The sequence below is a fragment of the Carcharodon carcharias genome, chromosome 13 (genome assembly GCF_017639515.1).
Source record: "Carcharodon carcharias isolate sCarCar2 chromosome 13, sCarCar2.pri, whole genome shotgun sequence".
NCBI classification, from domain to species: Eukaryota; Metazoa; Chordata; class Chondrichthyes; order Lamniformes; family Lamnidae; genus Carcharodon; species Carcharodon carcharias.
In genome coordinates this window covers 123,432,109-123,451,694 of record NC_054479.1, presented here as the reverse complement: position 1 = coordinate 123,451,694, position 19,586 = coordinate 123,432,109, and the positions used below count along the sequence as shown (strand labels likewise).

Below are 19,586 nucleotides of genomic sequence, written 5' to 3'. Positions count from 1 at the left end.
GATGAGGTGCTGGGGGAATTGTCTAATGCTCATGGAACTGAACTCTGGTAAAGAGCAAGACATCCAGGAGAAAAGGGGGAGGGAGGGAGGGAATTGAAAAATAAATATGTGTATTTTTTGCCATTTAAGCTGACAGGATCAACTTGGCAACATGTAGAGTTTGACTCAGGAACCCTGGCATCAGTTTAGAATGGCTTCACAAACCAACTCACCAGCTTCCACTGGCGTTGTCTTCTGATAGGATGATGTTGGACTCTCCATCTCAGTGAAAGAGGCTGCGTTCTGCAACGTGAATTGGTGAAACAGTCAACCATCAAACTAACTCAAGACAAATCCGAGCTTCGCACCATCACCCTGCCCAGGGACTGGCAGTATACAGCACACTGACTCCAGAGAGTTGTGGAGGCTAGATCGCTGGAAGCATTTAAAGAGGAGATGGATAGATTTTTGAAATTTCAGGGAGTTGAGGGCTATGAGGAGCTGGGATGAAAGAGGAGTTAGGCCTGGGCAGATCACCCACGATCTTATTGAATGGCAGGACAGGCTTGAGCAGCTGAATGGCCTCCTCCTGCTCTTATTTCTTATGTTCTTATATTCTACACCCACCTCCAGCAGCCAATACCTGGGGTGTAGCGAGAACCTCCCTCCCCCACTCAAGGGCAAGAAGAGAAGAAACATGATTTGACCCATGCAGCTCCCCTGTACAGCTCTGAAAGCCCCCAGCATCCACAGCCTCTTAGGTGAGAGAGTTCCAGGTTTCTGCTGTGCTTTGTGCGTACAAAGTGATTCCTGATTTTACTCCTTGTTCTGGAAACCTCAACCAGGAGGAATAGTTTCTCTGGACCTAACCTACTGAATCCTTTTCTCATTTTAAATACTTCAATTAGATCATCCTACAATCTTCTAAACTCAAGGGAATACAAGCCAAGTATAGGCCCTCATTGTTAACCCTTTAAGCCCTGATATATTCTGCTGAATCTGCCCACACCAAGGTTACTAGGTAAAATACTCCTGATTGGGATTGGCTAAGGCTTTGTAAAACTGAAGCACCACTGGTATTCCAACCAGTTTGAGATAAGGCCTTTTGATTGCTTTTTGTACCTCTGTATTAGTTTTTAGTGATACCTTAATCCCTTTGCTCCTCCACAGCTTGTCTCACCCCATTAAGAAGATGCTCTGAACTGTTTTACTCAGATCCAAAGTGGATGACCTCACACTTCCCCACATTAAACTCCTATCTGTTATAATTATGCAAATTCAATCTGACCATGTACCTTTGTAAACTGTAAACTGACTGTGCCTCCTAACATGGTGTTAAAAGCAAACTTCCAGAAACAACTCTTTATTCTTTTCTCCAAGTCATTGATGAATATGGGAAAAAGCTGAGGCACACCCTGGGGCACACCACATCCCACCAATCAGAGAACATTCCCTTTATCCCGTGGGCAGGGTTTTCCAGCCCCACCCGTCCCCGGGATCATCCGGTCCTGTGGAAAGTCAATGGACTGGTGGTGGGTCCCGCTACGGTGCAGCTGGAAAATCTCAGCCCGTGTCTCCTTACCCAACAAACAATTTCCAATCCATGTCACAAGGTCACCTCCAATTTTGTGCGCTCCCATTTTAATGATAATCCTTTATGCTGGGTTTCAGTTTGACATTTTGTCCAGTGGCGCAGCACCCCTTTCGGTACTGGACAAGAATGTCCGCCCAGGTCATGTGTTCAAGTCCTGGGTTGGGGCTCGATCCTAATATCCTGAGAGGCAAGACCGTTACCAACTGAGCCAAACTGTTATTCAAAGGTTGACGGTGGAGAAGAATTTGAAAATTTATCTCAGCAGAAAGTATGACGATCATAAAAGCATAAGAAATAGGAGCAGGAGCAGGTCATTTGGCCCATCAAGCCCACTCCGCCATTTAATTAAGATCATGGCTGATCTGACTGTGTCCTAGAAGAGGTACAAATATCTAGATGACCATCGATATATTGTTGCCATGAAAATGTTGCAACGTCAATCCTGGCTATTGGTGCAAAGTATCAGAATATTTGAGGTTTCTAGTCCGTTGAGACACTGATGTGAAGGGTCAAGGTTCTTAGTGCAGGACAGCAGCAAGGAAGAAAGGAGTGAAGTAAATCAAGAAGTTGTGAAGCCAAGCCTGGGTTTTCAGGCTATTGGATGGAAGGAGGACTCAGGGAAGGGGGAAGATCTGTGGCTCTGAGACCGTGGCTTGCTTTGTTACAGAGAGCATCTTGTGGAGTTCACAGTCTGTGAGGACCTACCTTGTCCATCCGGTCCTGCTGTACCCCATATCGCCCACCAAAGCCCTTGGCATGATCTACAGAATGAGGGAAAATAACAGAGAGATAACAAAAACCATTACCAAAGCAACCAGCTTAATGGCACAGGAGCTTTTTCCTGCCCTCACTTCCATCCATCTTCTTCCCGAGGGCACTGACTCTCGTTGGGTACAGTTTCACAATCACCCATAGCCCTCCTTCGCCCAAGTAACACCAAGCTATTTGATTATGGTGATGAATTTGCAACCAATCTGGACCCCATTCTCAGCCAATGTCTGCTCCCAGACAAACTCTAGAAGGCCCCTCTAGATAGTGGTTAGGAGCAAGAACTCTGTCTGATCTTTCCCTGCCTCAGCTTCCAGGGAACTGAGGTCAGTGGTGGTGCTCTGAGATTGGCTAACCCAGCATGGACCAAGGGTTGAACACAGGGCCTTCAACATGGCTCAGTGACATTGGAACTGGAGAAGGCCGCTCAGCCCATTGAGCCTATTCCGCTATTCAATTAGATCATGACTGATCTGTGTATCCTAATGATACCAGATGAGTATTTGGGAAAGGTCTGGGATTTTACAGCATTATCATGGTCTACAGCTCCTTGTGTAAGGGAATAGCCAAGACCCACCACAATATCATCGGAAACACATCTAATTACCTCTTGACTCCATCCACAGAAGAGGGGATAGTGCCAAGGGATTGGTGGGCAGCTAATGTTGTTCCAATGTACAAACTGGGAGAAACAATGAAAAATGGGAACTGTATTCCAGTCAGGTTTAATGTCAGTGATAGGAAAGGCAATGGGATCCCTAGTAAAACAAACAATAGCAGAACATCCAGGCCAGGAATTTACAGCCTATCCCGTCCAAAAGGGATCTTACAGTCCCGCTGAACTGAATAGAGATTTAAATGGCTCACCGTGTCTACCAGGGGGAGACACACCACAGAAAATATACTTAAAAATTGTCAGCATGAACTCCAAAAGGTTAAGGTGTGTTTAACTAGCTTGATAAAATTCTTTGCAGAGATAACAGAGTACAACATCCAGTTGCTGCACGAGCCCTGCCCCGCTTCACATCCAAGCCCAACCTACCCCACCCTTAGAACTAACCCTCATCCCAAAGTTACCCAGGAGGACGAGCTGTGACCCCTCCTGCCCAAGGTGAGCACACACACAGTGCCTTCAATGGCCCCCCCAGCATGCACCCTCAGGATACAAGTGATCCTGACCATGGGGAAGTGGCTGTTTTTAGGGAGTAAACAGAGTTGACTGAAGTTTCACATCACTGAAGATCAATTAGGACATGGGAGAGAATCTGCCAGCCTCACCATTGGTCACTTGCTAGCTACCTTCTGGGATCACCCATACTAGGGGAGGGGCTAGTATGCCTGCTTTCCATTCATTTATTGCTACATTGTCCACTCAGCCCCTCACCTGTCTGTGATTCGTGAAGCTTCACATCCTCTTTATGATCCCAACCATGGGCAGCTTTATCCTGATGGTCCTTCTGTACTCCAAACTTTCCTCCAAATCCTTTCGCATAATCTGTAAGGTAATTGTATCAGTCTCATATTCTTAGTGCCAAGGGCTAAAGGTTGAGTCATGAGTGGGAGATGGGTTCAGGTGAAAAGAGGTGAACAGTCCGAGAGTTCACCTCTTCCAGCTGGACACCAGTACAGCCGATAAATCTCCTCCATGCTGTTACACAAGTGGGACTTCCAACCCTCCAAGCTTGGTGTGGAGTCTTCAGGAATTCAGGATCAATCTCCAGGACATTGCTATGTGCAACACTGGAGAAAAATCATCGGGACATTAAAAAAAGTTTGTTTCTTTTGTTGCCACTTACTTTGAACATGTCTCTTTACCACATATAAAAATATTGAAAATGGGGGAACAAAAGGCTGTTTGGCAGACAGTCAAACATAATTCAATCGGGTAATGAGTCTCTGCTTTCCACTTGATGTAGGACATACATCACAGGGATGGGTGTGTTGGCTGAGTAATAGCTGGAGCGTGGGGGCAAGTCCATGTGATGAAAGCCTCCAGGAATAAATTGAATCACTTTTGGAAACCCTAACAACAAGTGAGTTCAGATCGCTTCCCGAGGCTGCAGTGAGCTGGCGCAACAACGCTAAAATGATCAGAAATTGGTTGAAGCAATCAGAGAGATTTGTTCAGGGAGTGGAAACCAAAATTCTGGTGCCAGGGGAGGGGGCACATGGAAGGTATTTGTGTGAGAGCTGGAGGTACCATTCTGTGTGAATGGGTGGGTGTGGCAGGTACCATTCTGTGTGAATGGGTGGGTGTGGCAGGTACCATTCTGTGTGAATGGGTGGGTGTGGCAGGTACCATTCTGTGTGAGTGGTAAGGGCCACATGAGGAGACAGGCGACAATGCTGGAGTGAGACGGAGACCGAGTGAGTAGTGAATTAAGCTCATGTGGGAAATCGGTGCATGGATGAAAGAAGTGTGGTATACATTGGAATTATCCTAAATTGGGAGCAGGAGCAGCTGAGCAGAAACAGACCTGGGCGTAAACCTCACCTTCGGAGCTGGGTTTGAAAAAAAAAAATCGAACAGTGACATCACAGGAAAACTGTAAGTTCGTTGGTTGATAAGAAACTGTTCGGGAGTGTCTTTAAACAGTTGTAAATTAGAAAGGCATATTATTTTTAAAGCAGCTACTTAGATTTGAGTAAGAAACACTAAGAATAAGGGGCAGTCAGGGCCAGTAATGTACGTAAACAAAGTAAAATAAAGTTAACATAAGGGAAGTTAAGACAGGCAGGGTAGCTTGGTTGTGAGGAATGCATGTCCTATGATATGTGGGAAGTCCTAGACGACCACATGGGCAGGAAGTGCCGCCAGCTGCAGAAACTTGAGCTCCAGATTTTAGAGCTCGAGCGGTGGCTGGACTCACTGTGGCACACCCGGGATACTGAGAGCTACATGGGTAGCATGCTCAGAGAGGTGGTCACACCACAGGTTAGGAACATGGAGGGAGAAAGAGAATAGGTGACCACCAGGCAGTCCAAGCGAAACAGGCAGGGAGTGCAGGAGTCCCCTGGGGTCCCACTTGTTAATCAGTTTTCAGTTTTGGATACAGATGAGGGGATTGATTTCTCAGAGGAGTGCCAAGTTTGTGGCACCACGAGAGGCTCGGCTGTACAGGAGTGGAGTGGGAAGAAAGGAAGAGCAATAGTGACATGGGATTCATTAGTTAGGGGAACAGACTGGCATTTCTGCAGCTGTAGACGTGACCCCAGGATGGTGTATTGTCTCCCTGGTGCCAGGGTCAAGGATGTCACCGAGCGGCTGCAGGGATGTTCTCCTGGGGGAGGGTGAACAGTCAGAGGTTGTGGTCCACGTTGGTACCAATGAATTAAGTAGGAATGAGGATGTAGTCCTGCAATCAGAATTTAGGGAGTTAGGTAGAAAATTAGCAAGCAGGACCTCAAATGTAGTAATCTCCGGATTACTCCCAGTGCCATCTGCAAGTGAGTACAGAAATAGGAGGATAAAGCAGATGAATGGGTGGTTGGAAAGATGATGAGGAGGGAGGGCTTTAGATCCCAGGAACACTGGGACTGGCTCTGGGGGAGATGGCACCTGTAAAAGCCGGATGGGTTCCTTGTGGGGCGTTTTGCGAGTGCTGTTGTGGGAGCTTTAAACTAACTCGGCAGGACTGTAGGGACAAGGAGATAATATTAGAGTAATACCAAGGTGCACAAAATACTGAGAGAGACAGATGGCACTAGAATAAAGAATATTAAGTTAATAGGTTGGAATAAGGGAGAAAGTAATGAAGTCTAAATCAGGTTATACTGCATGTAGTGAATGCATGGAGTATAGTAACTAAGATTGGGGAGTTACAGGTGCAAATTGCCATACAGAATTATGATACTGTAGTGATACCAGAGACCTGGCTCAAGGAAAGGCAGGATGGTGTTAAATATTCCTGGGTACCAGGTGTTCAGAAAATATAGAAAAAGAAGAAAAGGAGGAGGGTGGTGGTATTGGTTAAGGAGAGCATTGCAGTGCTAGAGAAAGAGGATGTCCCAGAGGGTTCAAGGACAGAATCAATTTGTCTACAGCAAAGGAATAAAAAAGGTGCAATTGCATTGCTTGGTGCAGTCTGTAGGCCACCAACTAATGGGAAGGATGTAGAGGAACAAATCTGCAGGGAAATTACAAAGAGGTTCAAAGAGTAGTTATAATGGGGGATTTTAATTACCCAAATAGACCGGGATATTGATAGTGTAAAAGGCAGAGAGGGGAAAGAGCTCCTAGAGTGTGTTCAGGAGAATTTTCTAAAGCAGTATACGTCCAGTCAAACAAGAAATGAGGCACTGCTGGACTTAGTTCTTGGAAATGAGGTGGGCCAAGTAGATCAAGTGTCAGTGGGGGATCATTTAGGAGACAGTGATCATTGTATTATAAGGTTTAGGATGATTATAGAAAAGGACAATGTGCAATCCAGAGTAAGGATGATTAACTGGGGGAGTGCAGACTTCAAAGGGACAAGAATGGAGTTGGGCTGGATAGACTGGAGCCAAAGGCTGATGAGTAAAACTGTAGCTGAACAATGGGCTACCTTCAAAGAAGAAATGGTTTGAACACAGTCAAGGTATATTGCCTCAAAAGGAAAAGGTAGAGCAACCAAATCCAGAGCTCGTTGGACGAAAAGGGAAATAGAAATTAAGATAAAAAAGAAAACGTGTGCTTATGAGTGAGGTGTCAGGTAGAAAATACAATTGAGAACCAAGCTGAACACAGAAGGTTCAGAGGAGAGGTGAAGAAGCAAATCAGGGAAGCGAAGCGGGATTATGAGAAAAGACTGGCAGCCAACTTAAAGGGGAATCGCAAAGTCTTCTACAGGCACATAAATAGTAAAAGGGTGGTAAAAGGATTGGGGTCGATTAGGGACAAAAAAAGGGGATTTACACGTGGAGGCAAGGGGTGTGGCTGTGGGGTTAAATGAACACTTTGCGTCTGTCTTTACCAAGGAAGCAAATGCTACCCACGCCATGGTGACAGAGGAGGAAACTCTGTCACTAGAAGGGTTCAAAATTGTTAAGGAGGAGGTATTGGATAAACTGTAAGTACTTAAAGTTGACAAGGCACTGGGACTGGATGAGCTGCATCCAAGTATGTTGAAGGAAGTCAGTGGAAATTGAGGGGCACTGGCCATAATTTTTCAGTCTCCCCTAGACTCAGAGGAGATGCCAGAGGACTGGAGAATTGCAAACATTACGACCTTGTTCATATAAGGTTTTAAGGATAAGCCAGCAGTTACAGACCAGTCAGTTTAACTTCAGTGGTGGGGAAGCTCCTTGAAACAATTATTTGGGATAGAATTAGTAGCCACATGGAAAAATGTGGGTTCATTAGGAAGAGCCAGCATGGATTTCTTAAGTGGAAATCATGTTTAACTAGCTTTTGAAGAGGTAACAGAGAGGGTTGATGAGAGCAATGCTGTTGAGGTGATGTACATGGACTTTGAAAAGGCATTTGATACAGTGATGCACAACAGACTTGTGAGAAAAAATTATAGCTCATGGTATAAAACAGACAGTAGCAGCATGGATACAAAATTGGCTGAATAATAGGAAACAAGAGGGCAATGGTTAATGGATTTTTTCGGGCTGGAGGCAGGTTTGTAGTGGAGTTCCCCAGGTGACGGTATTGAGACCTTTGCTGTTCCTGATATATATTAATGATCTAGATCTTGCTGTATAGGAGACACTGTCAAAGTCTGCGGTTGATACAAAACTTGGAAGCATTGTAATCTGTGAGAAGGACAGTGCAGAACTTCAAAGGGACATGGACAAGTTGGTGGAGTGGGCAGATAGGTGGCAGATGAAGTTCAACGCAGAGACGGATGAGGTGATTCATTTTGGTAGGAAGAACGTGGAGAAACAATATAAAATAAGGAGTACAACTCTAAAGGGTGTGCAGGAGCAGAAAAACCTGGGTGTACATGTGCATTGATCATAGAATATGGCAGGACAGAAGGAGAGAGCAGTTAGCATCCCAGGCTTCATTAATAGGGGCATAGAGTTTAAGAGCAAGGAAGTTATGCTGAACCTGTATAGGATACTAGGTGCCACACTTTAGGAAGGATATGAACGCATTGGAGACAGTGCAGAAGAGGTTTACAAGAATGATCCCAGGGATGAGAAACTTCAGTTATGAAGATAAATTGGAGGAATTGGACTGTTCTCCTTGGAGAGAAGAAGGCCAAGAGGAGATTTGATTTAGGTGTTCAAAATCATGAGGGGGCTAGACAGTGTAGATAAACAGAAACTGATCCCACTTGTGAAAGGACCAAGAATGAGAGGGCACAAATTTAGAATGATTTAAAAAAGAAGTTAATGCGATATGAGAAAAATCTTTTCCACACAGCGAATAGTTCAGGTCTGGAATTTATTGCCTGGAAATGTGTTGGAGGCAGGTTCATTTGAGGCAGTTAAGAGAGCATTAGATGGTTATTCAAATAGAAACAATGTGCAGGGTTATGGGGGAAAGGCAGGAGAATGGCACTAGGTCATAATGCTCATCTGGAGAGCCAATGCAGACACAATGGGCCGAATGGCCTCCTTCTGCACCAGAACAATTCCCTGAATCTATGGGTGGGAATGAGAAGTACCATTCTGTGTGTGGGTGGGAATGGGTGGTACCATTCTGTGTGTGGGTGGGAATGGGGGGTACCATTCTGTGTGAGTGGGTGAGAATGGGAGGTACCATTCTGTGTGAGTGGGTGGGAATGGGAGGTACCATTCTGTGCGAGTGGGTGGGAATGGGAGGCACCATTCTGTGCGAGTGGGTGGGAATGGGAGGCACCATTCTGTGTGAGTGGGTGGGAATGGGAGGCACCATTCTGTGTGAGTGGGTGGGAATGGGAGGTACCATTCTGTGTGAGTAGGTGGGAGGTGAGCATACCTTTCTGTGAATCATGTTTCTCAGTTACTCCTTTGTAGTCATATCCCATAGCCGATTTATCCACCTTGTCCTTTTCAACACCATATTTCCCTCCAAATCCTTTGGCATAATCTGAGGGAGATGGAAATATCACAGTATATCAAACCAAAGTAAATATAGAGTGTCACAGACTATTTGGATGTCATGGCTATGCTGACTCTTAAAAGAGATGTCAAATTGAATTCCACAACTCTGCTTTTTCCCATAATGATGTAAGTTATTACTCTTCAAGTACATATCCAATTGCCATTTGAAAGTTCATATGGAATCTGATTCTATGCACCCTTTCAGGTTGCGCATTTCAGATCTTAACAACCCTTTGGAGACAGAAACAAATGGAGTTAACATTTCAGGTCAATCATTTGGTTATTTTACCAGCCCGCCAGGGATGGGCTGGGAAGTAGGAAGGCTGACAAAATGGGGCGGGGAGACATCAGGTGGCATGCTCGATTAATTCCCATCTCCATGCCATTTTGACAGTGGTAGAAAGGTGGCTGATTGGCCACCCACCAGCAGCCCAATTCAGCCAGCTAAGTGGCCAATTAAGGGCCTCTTCCTGACTCTGTGGGCATTTTGACTAAGTTGGGAGGGCCTGCCACCATGTGGAGAGACCACCCTGTGGAACCTGGCAGCCTCTCAGTGGGCATCATAGGTGTTGTGGGCCTCCTAATTGGGCTCTCTATGGTCCATTGCAAGGCTCAGTTGTGGAAATGGCTACCTCTGTGGCGATCGTATTGCCGGTCCATTGCCAAAGTTCTCCTCCCCACCCCCAGCAAACCCAACACCACTTACCTTTCTATGAGGACACCCAGCCATCAAAATGCCGTCCAGGTGCAACCCCAGCTATAGCCACTGTTACCAGTGATGTTGCTGAGGTTGCTGAGCTGCTGACACTCTGGCTAAGCTAGCAGATATTAGGAATGGGCCACTGTCCTTAATAGGACGGCAGCCCCAGTGACAACCACCACCAGGGTCCCACCACCGCCGAAGCATACTCGTCTGCTGCTTTTGGCTCCGACAGCAGGACTTCAGCTTCTTGCATTGAATTCCAGGCATTAACTTGGTTTCTCCCACCAGAGGTACTGTCTGACCTATAAGACCAGAAGACATAGGAGCAAAAATAGGCCATTCGGCCCATCGAGTCTGCTCTGCCATTCAGTGAAATCATGGCTGATCTGATAATCCTCAGCTCCACTTTCATTCCTTTTCCCCATAACCCTTGATTCCATTACTGGTTAAAAATCTGCCTATCTCAGCCTCTACAGCCCTCTGTGGTAAAGAATTCCACAGATTGACTACCCTCTGAGAGAAGAAATTCCTCCTTGTCTCTCTTTTAAATGGGTGCCCCCTTACTCTGACATTATGCCCTCTGGTCCTAGACTCTCCCACAAGAGGAGACAATCTCTTAGCATCTACCTTGTCATGCCCCGAGACTCATATGTTTCAATAAGGTCGCCTCTGATTCTTCTAAACTCCAATGAGTACAGGCCCAACCTACTCAATCTCTCCTCATAAGAAAATCCCTCCATTCCCGGGATCAACCTAGTGAACCTTCTCTGCACTGTCTCCAATGCCAGTATATCTTTCCTTAGATAAGGGGACCAAAATTGTTCAGAGTATTCAAGGTGTGGTCTAACTAGTGCCTTGCACAGTTTTAGCAAAACTTCCCTATTTTTATACTCCATTCCCTTTGAAATAAAGGCCAACATTCCATTTGCCTTCCCAATTACCTGTTGAACTTGAATGTTAGCTTTTTGTGATTCATGCACAAGCACTCCCAAATCCCTCTGTGCTGCAGCCTGCTGCAGTCTTTCTCCATTTAAATGATGTTCAGCTCCTCTGTTCTACCGGCCAAAGTGCATAATCTCACATTTTCCCATGTTATATTCCATCTGCCAAGTTTTTTGCCCACTTACTTAATCTGTCTATATCCCTCTGTATACTTCTTGTGTCATCCTCACCACTTGACTTCCCATCTATTTTTGTGTCATCTGCAAGCTTGGCAATAATACATTCACCTCCCTCATCTAAATCATTCATATATATTGTAAATAATTGAGGCTCCAGCACTGATCCCTGTGGCACTCCACAGCTACAGGTTGCCATCCCGAAAATGCCCCCCTTGTCCCAACTCGCTGTCTTCTATTAGTTAACTAGTCCTCTATCCATGCTAATATACTATCCCCAACACCATGGGCTCTTATCTTATTAAGTAGTCTTATGTGTAGTACCTTATCGAATACCTTTTGGAAATCCAAACATATTACATCTACTGGTTCCCCTTTATCTATCCCACTTGTTACCTCCTCAAAGAATTCTAATAAATTTGTTAGGCATGAGTTCCCCTTCATGAAGCCATGAATCTGTGTGATTTGATTACATTTTTCTAAATGCTCTGCTGTTACAGCCCTTATAATGGACTCCAACATTTTCCCAATGACAGATGTTAAGCTAACTGGCCTATGGTTACTTGTTTTTTGTCTCCCTTCCTTTTTGAATAAGAGTGTTACATTGGCCCTTCTCCAATCCTCTGAGACTTTTCCAGAATCTAAGGATTCTTGGGAGATTACAACCAGTGCATCCATTATCTCTGTAGCTACTTCCATTAATATCCTAGGATACAACCCATCAGGTCCAGGAGACTTATTGGCCATTAGCCCCATTAGTTTCCCGAGTATTTTTTCTCTAGTAATAGTTATTGTATTTATTTCCACCCCCACTTTTACCCCTTGATTATGTAATATTTTTGGAATGCTATTAGTATCTTCTTCCCTGAAGACTGAAGCAAAGTATTTATTCAAATCCTCTTTTATTTCCTGGTTCCCCATTATTATTTCCTCAGCTTCATTCTCTAAGGGGCCTATGTTCACTTTGTCCTCTTTCTTCCTTTTTATATAATTAAAGAAACTCTTACTGTCCATTTTTAAATTACTTGCTAGTTTACCCTCAAAGTTTATTTTATCCGTCTTTACTATTTTTGGGCCATCTTTTGTTGGTTTTAAAAACTTTCCCAATCCTCTGGCGTACCACTAATCTTTGCCACATTGTATATTTTTTCTTTCAACTTGACACTGTGCTTAAGGTCCTTGGTTAACCATGGTTGGTTTATCCCCTTCCTAGAACCCTCCTTCCTCACTGGGCTATATCTTTGTTGAGAGTCATGAACTATTTTTTAAACGTCTGCCATTGTTCATCAACCGTCTTTAATGCTAAACTCCTTCCCAGTCCACTCCAGCCAACTCTGCCTTCATTCCATTGTACTTATCCTTATTTACGTTTAGCACAGTTGGTTCCAACCCAAGTTTCTCACTCTCAAACTGAATGCTAACTTCTACCATGCATATTATGGTCACTGTTTCCTAGGGGATTCTTTACTCTGAGATCATTTAGTAAAACTGCCTCAGTACACATTACCAGATCCAAAATAGCCTGATCCCTGGTTGGATTCACAACATATTGTTCTAAGAAATTGTCCCGAATACACTCTATGAATTCTTGCTCGTGGCTACCTCTGCCAATTTGATTTTCCCAATCTACATGAAGATTAAAGTCACCCATGATTAATGTACTCCCTTCTTCACATGCCCTCATTACCTCTTGATTTATTCTCTGTCCTACAGTATAGCTACTATAGCTACTATCAGGGGGCCTATAGGCTACTCCCACTAGTGTCTTCTTCCCCTTGTTATTTCTTACCTCCACTCATATGGATTCTACATTTTCCGATCCAAGATCCTTTCTTGCTATTGTACTTATTCCATCTCGTACTAACAAAGCTGCCCCACCACCCTTTCCTTCCTGCCTGTCCTTTCGAAAAGTCACATGCCCCTGAATATTTAGTTCCCAGTTTTGATCTCTTTGTAACCATGTCTCCATAATGGCTATAAGATCAGGCCCATTAACCTCTATTTATGCCATTAATTCATTTATTTTGTTCTGAATACTATGTGCATTTAAGTAAAGGGCCATTAATTTTACCATTTTTTCTCCCTTTGACCCTATTTGTTGCTGTTTTTTTATGTTTGTACACTCTGTCCCTTCCTGTCACATTCTGGGTATAGTTACCTAAATAGTTGCCCTGCAAGGCCGCCATGTCCTTTCGCTTTGAAAGCCTACATATCCCCTTTCCAGAACCCTCCCCCCGCTCTATTTAGTTTAAAGCCCTCTCTACAGCCCTAGTTATTCGGTTCACCAGGACACGAGTCGAAGCACGGTTCAAATGAAGCCTGTCCCACTGGAACAGCTCCCTTCTACCCCAGAACTGGAGCCAGTACTAATCAGGACAGTGGAGAGAGCAATTAATAAAGCATATAGTATCCTGGTCTTTATTAATAGGGGCATAGGTACAAGGGCAAGGAGGTTATGCTGAACTTGTATAGGACACTAGTTAGATCTCAACCGGAGTATTGTGTACAGTTCTGGGTGCCACACTACAGGAAGGATATGAACACATTGGAGAGATTGCAGAAGAGATTCACAAGAATGATTCCAGAGTTGAGAAACATCAATTATGAAGACAGATTGGAGAAGTTGGGATTGTTCTCCTTGGAGAGAAGAAGGCTAAGAGGAGATTTGATAGAGGTGTTCAAAATCTTGAGGGGGCTGGACAGAGTAGATAAGAAGAAACTGATCTCACTCATAAAAGGATCGAGAATGAGAGGGTACAGATTTAGAACAATTTTAAAAGGAAGCAAATGCGATGTGAGAAAAAAAAAATTCATGCAGAGAGTGGTTCGGGTCTGGAATACATTGCCTGGAAGTGTGGTGGAGGCCACTTCAATCGAGGCATTCAAGAGAGCTTTCAATGATTATTTGAATAAAAACAATGTGTAAGGGTATGGGGAAAAGGCAGGAGAATTGCAATAAGTCATAATGCTCATTTGGAGAGCATTGCAAACATGGTGGGTCGAATGGCCTCCTTCTGTATCGTAACAAACTCTGTGATTCTGTGAATAGAGTTGAGATACATGTCAGCCATGATCAAACTGAATAGTCCAACAGGCTGGAAGGAGTAATTGACCTACTCCTCCTCCTCCTATGAAACAAGCTTGACGGTCTGGAATGCACTGCCTAGGAGGGTGATGGAGGTAGGTTGCCTCACATCCTTTAAAAGGTACCTGGATGAGCACTTGGCACGTCATGACATTCAAGGCTATGGGCCAAGTGCTGGTAAATGGGATTAGGTAGGTAGGTCAGGTGTTTCTCACGTGTCAGTGCAGACTCAATGGGCCGAAGGGCCTCTTCTGCACTGTGATTCTGTGATTAATGGCCTACTCCAGGTCCTTTGTTCCTATGAGGTACAATTCTGTTGCAATTAGACAGGAGTAGGTCAGGGACGTTCCATTCTGTGCGAGTGGGAGGATGCTGTCAAATGAACATACCTTTCTGTGAATCATGTTTCTCAGTCACTCCTTTGTAATCATATCCCAAAGCAGATTTATCCACTTTATCCTTTTCAACTCCGTATTTCCCACCAAATCCTTTCGCATAATCTGAGGGAGATGAAGGTATCACAGGATATCAAGCCACAGCAAATACAGAGAATATTGCACAACTGGGGAAATACACAGAGTTTCACACCCCCAGGTAAACACAGAGAATACCGCACACCCAGGGAAATACAGAAAGTATCGCACAGCTGGGTAAATACAGAGAGTATCGCACAGCCAGGTAAATATAGAGAGTATCACACACCTGGGTAAAGGCAGAAAGTAACACACATCCTTGTAAAGGCAGAATGTAATTTAAAACCAGGTAAATACAGAAAGTGATGCACATTCAGGTAAATACAGAGAGCAACACATCGCAGATAATGAAGTGCGGATTTGACTTCAATCCCATCACAAGTGTGGAATTTCTTGATCATTTCCTTGTGGCCTCTCTCCCCAGATTGGCTGGGAATAAGGCCACACTTTACCTTTCTGTGAAGCATGCTTGTCCACTTCTCCTTTGTACTCATATCCCATGGCAGACTGCAAGAGAAGGACAAGAGATTGAATTAGTACAGTAATAATCCACAGGAGTCACCAAATTCAGGTCAGCGCAGAAGAAACAAACATGTAGGACCAGGAAAAGGAAAAATGGCCCGGTTTCACTTAACAACTCTGGTGGCATGGTGGTATTGTCACTGGACTAGTAATCCAGAGACCCAGGGTAATGCTCTGGGGTCCCGAGTGCAACTCCCACCACGGCAGATGGTGACATTTGAATTCAATAAAAAATCTGGAATTAAAGGTCTAATGATAACCGTGAAACCATTGTTGATTTTCATACTTAGCACAAAGGAAGATGGCTGTGGTTGTTAATCATCTCAGTTCCAGGACATTACTGCAGGGTAGTGTCCTAGGTCCAACCCTCTTCAGCTGCTTCACCAGGGACCTTCCTTCCATCAAAAGGCCAGAAGTGGGGATGTTCACTGATGATTGCACAATGTTCAGCACCATTCGTGACTCCCCAGATACCGAAGCAGCCCATGTCCAAATGCAGCAAGTCCTGGACAATATCCAGGCTTGGGCTAAGAAGTGGCAAGTAACATTCACGCTACATAAGTGCCAGGTAATGACCATCTCCAACAAGAGAGAATCTGACCATCGCCCCTTGACATTCAATGGCATTCCATCATTGAATCCCCTACTATCAACATCCTGGGGGTTACCATTGACCAGAAACTGAACTGGACTAGCCACATAAATACTGTGGCTACAAGAGCAGGTCAGAGGCTAGGAATCCTGCAGCGAGTAACTGACCTCCTGACTCCCCAAAGCCTTCCACCATCTACAAGGCACAATTCAGGAGTGTGATGGAATACTCTCCCCTTGCCTGAACGAGTGCAGCTCCAACAACACTCAAGAAGCTTGACACCATCCAGGACAAAGCAGTCCACTTGATTGGCACCACATCCACAAACATTACTCCCTCCGCCACTGATGAACAATGGCAGCAGTGTGTACCATCTACAAGATGCAATGCAGAAGCTCACCAAGGGTCCTCAGGCAGCACCTTCCAAACCCATGAACACTGCCATGTAGAAGGACAAGGGCAGCAGAAACATGGGAACACCACCACCAGCAAGTTCCCCTATGAGCCACACACCATCCTGACTTGTAAATATATCGTGGTTCCTTCACTGTTGCTGGGTCAAAATCCTGGAACTCCCTCCCTAACAGCACTGTGGGTGTACCTACACCACATAGACTGTAGTGGTTCAAGGAGGCAGCTCACTACCACCTTCTCAAGGGCAATTAGAGATGGGTAATAAATGCTGGCCCAGCCAGCGACGCCCACATCCCGTAAATGAATTTTTTAAAAACCCATCTGGTTCACTAATGTCCTTTAGGGAAGGAAATCTGCTGTACTTACCTGATCTGACCTACATGTGACTCCAGACCCACAGCGATGTGGTTGACTCTTAAATGCCCTCTGAAATGGCCCAGCAAGCCACTCAGTTCTCGAGGGCAGTTAGGGATGGACAATAAATGCTGGTCTGGCCAGTGACAGCCCTATCCCATGAATGAATTTTTAAAAATCCTCATATCCCTAGTCACCTTTACCCACCCTCTCTCCAAAACTCTCATCACCCTTCCCACCTTCTCCTCATATCTTGGAGGAAGGGACCGAAAGTATGGTTGCTAAATTTTCTGATATCACAAAGATAGGTAGGATAGTAAGATGTGAAGAGGACACAAGGAGACTACAAAGGGATATAGGTAGGTTAAGTGAGTGGGAAAAGACCTGGAAAATGGAGTATAATGTGAAAAAGTGTGAAATTGTCTATTTTGGCAGGAAAAATAGAAAGGAAACATATTATCTAAATAGTGAGAGATTGCACGGCTCTGAGATGCAGAGGGATCTAGGTGTCCTAGTGCACAAATTGCAAAAGGTTAGTTTGCAAGTACAGCAAGTAATTAGGAAAGCTAATAGCATGTTACCATTTATTACGAGGGGATTTGAGTACGAAAGTAGGGAGGTTATGCTTCAGTTCAACAGGGCATTGGTGAGACCACATCTCGAGTACTGCGTACAGTATTGGTCTCCTTAAGGAAGGATATACATGTGTTGGAAGCAGTTCAGACAGAGAGGGTTTACTAGGCTAATATGTGGATGTTTTACGAGGAAAGGTTGGACAGGCTAGGCTTGTGTCTGCTGGAGTTTAGATGAGTAAGAGGCGACTTGACTGAATCATATGACATCTTGAGGCACTTCGACAGGGTAGATGTGGAGAGGATATTTCCTCTAGTGTGAGACTCTCGTACTAGGGGTCACTGTTTAAAAATAAGGGGTTGCCCTTTCGGACAGAGATGGGGAGAAACTTTTTCTCTCAGAGGGTTGTGAGTCTATGGAACTCTCTTCTTCAAAGGCTGGTGGAAGCAGAGCCTTTGAATATTAAGGCAGAGCTAGATAGATTCTTGATATGCAAGGGGGTGAAAGATTAATAGGGGTAGACCAGAATATGGAGTTGAGGTAACAATCAGAACAGTCATGATCTCACTGAATGGCAGAGCAGGCTCAAAGGGCCGAGTGGCCTATTTCTACTCCTAATTCGTATGTTTGTATTCCTCATTACCCTTACCCACATTCTCGCCATATTCCCCCATCAACACTACCCACCCTCTCCCCAAATCCTTATTCCCCCCTACCCACCCTCTCCCCATATTCCCCCATCACCCCTGCCCACCCTCTCCCCATATTCCTCACTACCCTTACCCACATTCTCGCCATATTCCCCCATCAACCCTGCCCACCCTCTCCCCATATCTCCACCCCCACTACCCACCCTCTCTCCAGATCCCTCATTACCCCTACCCACCCTCTTCCCATATCCTCAACTCCTCCTACCTCCCTCTCCCCATATCTTGATCACCCTACCCATCCTCCCCCATATCGCTCATCCCCCTACCCACCCTCTACCATATCCTCATCCCCATCATCTCCCCAAAACATCCTCATCCCCCTTATCCACCCTCTCTCCATATCCCTCATCACCCCTACCCACCATCTCCCCAAATCCTTTTTCCCCCCTACCCACCCTCTCTCCATCTCCTCATTCCCCCTACCCACCCTCTACCATATCCTCATCCCCCCACCCATCCTCTCCCCATTTCCTTACCCCCCTACCCACCCTTTCTCCATCTCCTCGTTCCCCCTACCCACCCTCTCTCCATCTCCTCATTCCCCCTACCCACCCTCTACCATATCCTCATCCCCCCACCCACCCTCTCCCCATATCCCTCATCACCCCTACCCACCCTTTCCCCATACCCTTATTCCCCCTACCCACCCTCTCTCCATCTCCTCGTTCCCCCTACCCACCCTCTCTCCATCTCCTCATTCCCCCTACCCACCCTCTACCATATCCTCATCCCCCCACCCACCCTCTCCCCATATCCCTCATCACCCCTACCCACCCTTTCCCCATACCCTTATTCCCCCTACCCACCCTCTCTCCATCTCCTCATTCCCCCTACCCACCCTCTCTCCATCTCCTCATTCCCCCTACCCACCCTCTCCCCATATCCTCATCCCCCCTACCCACCCTCCCCCCATTTCCTTAACCCCCCTACCCACCCTCTCTCCATTTCCTTAACCCCCCTACCCACCCTCTCTCCATCTCCTCGTTCTCCCTACCCACCCTCTCCCCATTTCCTTACCCCCCTACCCACCCTCTCTCCATCTCCTCGTTCTCCCTACCCACCCTCTCCCCATTTCCTTACCCCCCTACCCACCCTCTCTCCATCTCCTCGTTCCCCCTACCCACCCTCTCCCCATTTCCTTACCCCCCTACCCACCCTCTCTCCATCTCCTCGTTCCCCCTACCCACCCTCTCCCCATTTCCTTACCCCCCTACCCACCCTCTCTCCATCTCCTCGTTCCCCCTACCCACCCTCTCCCCATATCCTCATCCCCCCTACCCACTCTCTCCCCATATCCTCATCCCCCCTACCCACCCTCTCCCCATTTCCTTAACCCCCTACCCACCCTCTCTCCATCTCCTCATTCCCCCTACCCACCCTCTCCCCATATCCCTCATCACCCCTACCCACCCTCTCCCCTTATCCTCATTCCCCCTACCCACCCTCTCCCCATCACCCCTACCCACCCTCTCCCCATATCCTCATTTCCTCCTACCTATCCTCTCCCCATAATCCTCATTCCCCCTACCCACCCTCTCCCCATCACCCCTACCCACCCTCTCCCCATATCCTCATTTCCTCCTACCTATCCTCTCCCCATAATCCTCATTCCCCCTACCCACCCTGTCTCCATCTCCTCATTCCCCCTACTCACCCTCTCTCCATATCCTCATCCCGCATATCC

The 19,586-nt window shown here is 45.9% G+C and overlaps 1 protein-coding gene across 3 annotated transcripts in view; it reads right to left on the bottom strand.

Annotated features, from left to right (window-relative positions):
• Nucleotides 1-19,586, bottom strand: part of hcls1 (hematopoietic cell-specific Lyn substrate 1) — a 58,365-nt gene that overhangs the window by 11,129 nt on the left and 27,650 nt on the right. For 2 of the 3 annotated variants that reach the window (XM_041203383.1, XM_041203385.1), the window contains 6 exons: nucleotides 15,190-15,244; nucleotides 14,654-14,764; nucleotides 9,234-9,344; nucleotides 3,726-3,836; nucleotides 2,279-2,334; nucleotides 213-282 (listed from right to left, as the gene is read on the bottom strand). In XM_041203383.1, coding sequence (XP_041059317.1) covers nucleotides 213-282; nucleotides 2,279-2,334; nucleotides 3,726-3,836; nucleotides 9,234-9,344; nucleotides 14,654-14,764; nucleotides 15,190-15,244 — 514 coding nt within the window. The remainder of the gene's footprint in view (nucleotides 1-212; nucleotides 283-2,278; nucleotides 2,335-3,725; nucleotides 3,837-9,233; nucleotides 9,345-14,653; nucleotides 14,765-15,189; nucleotides 15,245-19,586) is intronic. The other variant, XM_041203384.1, reaches the window with a different exon arrangement.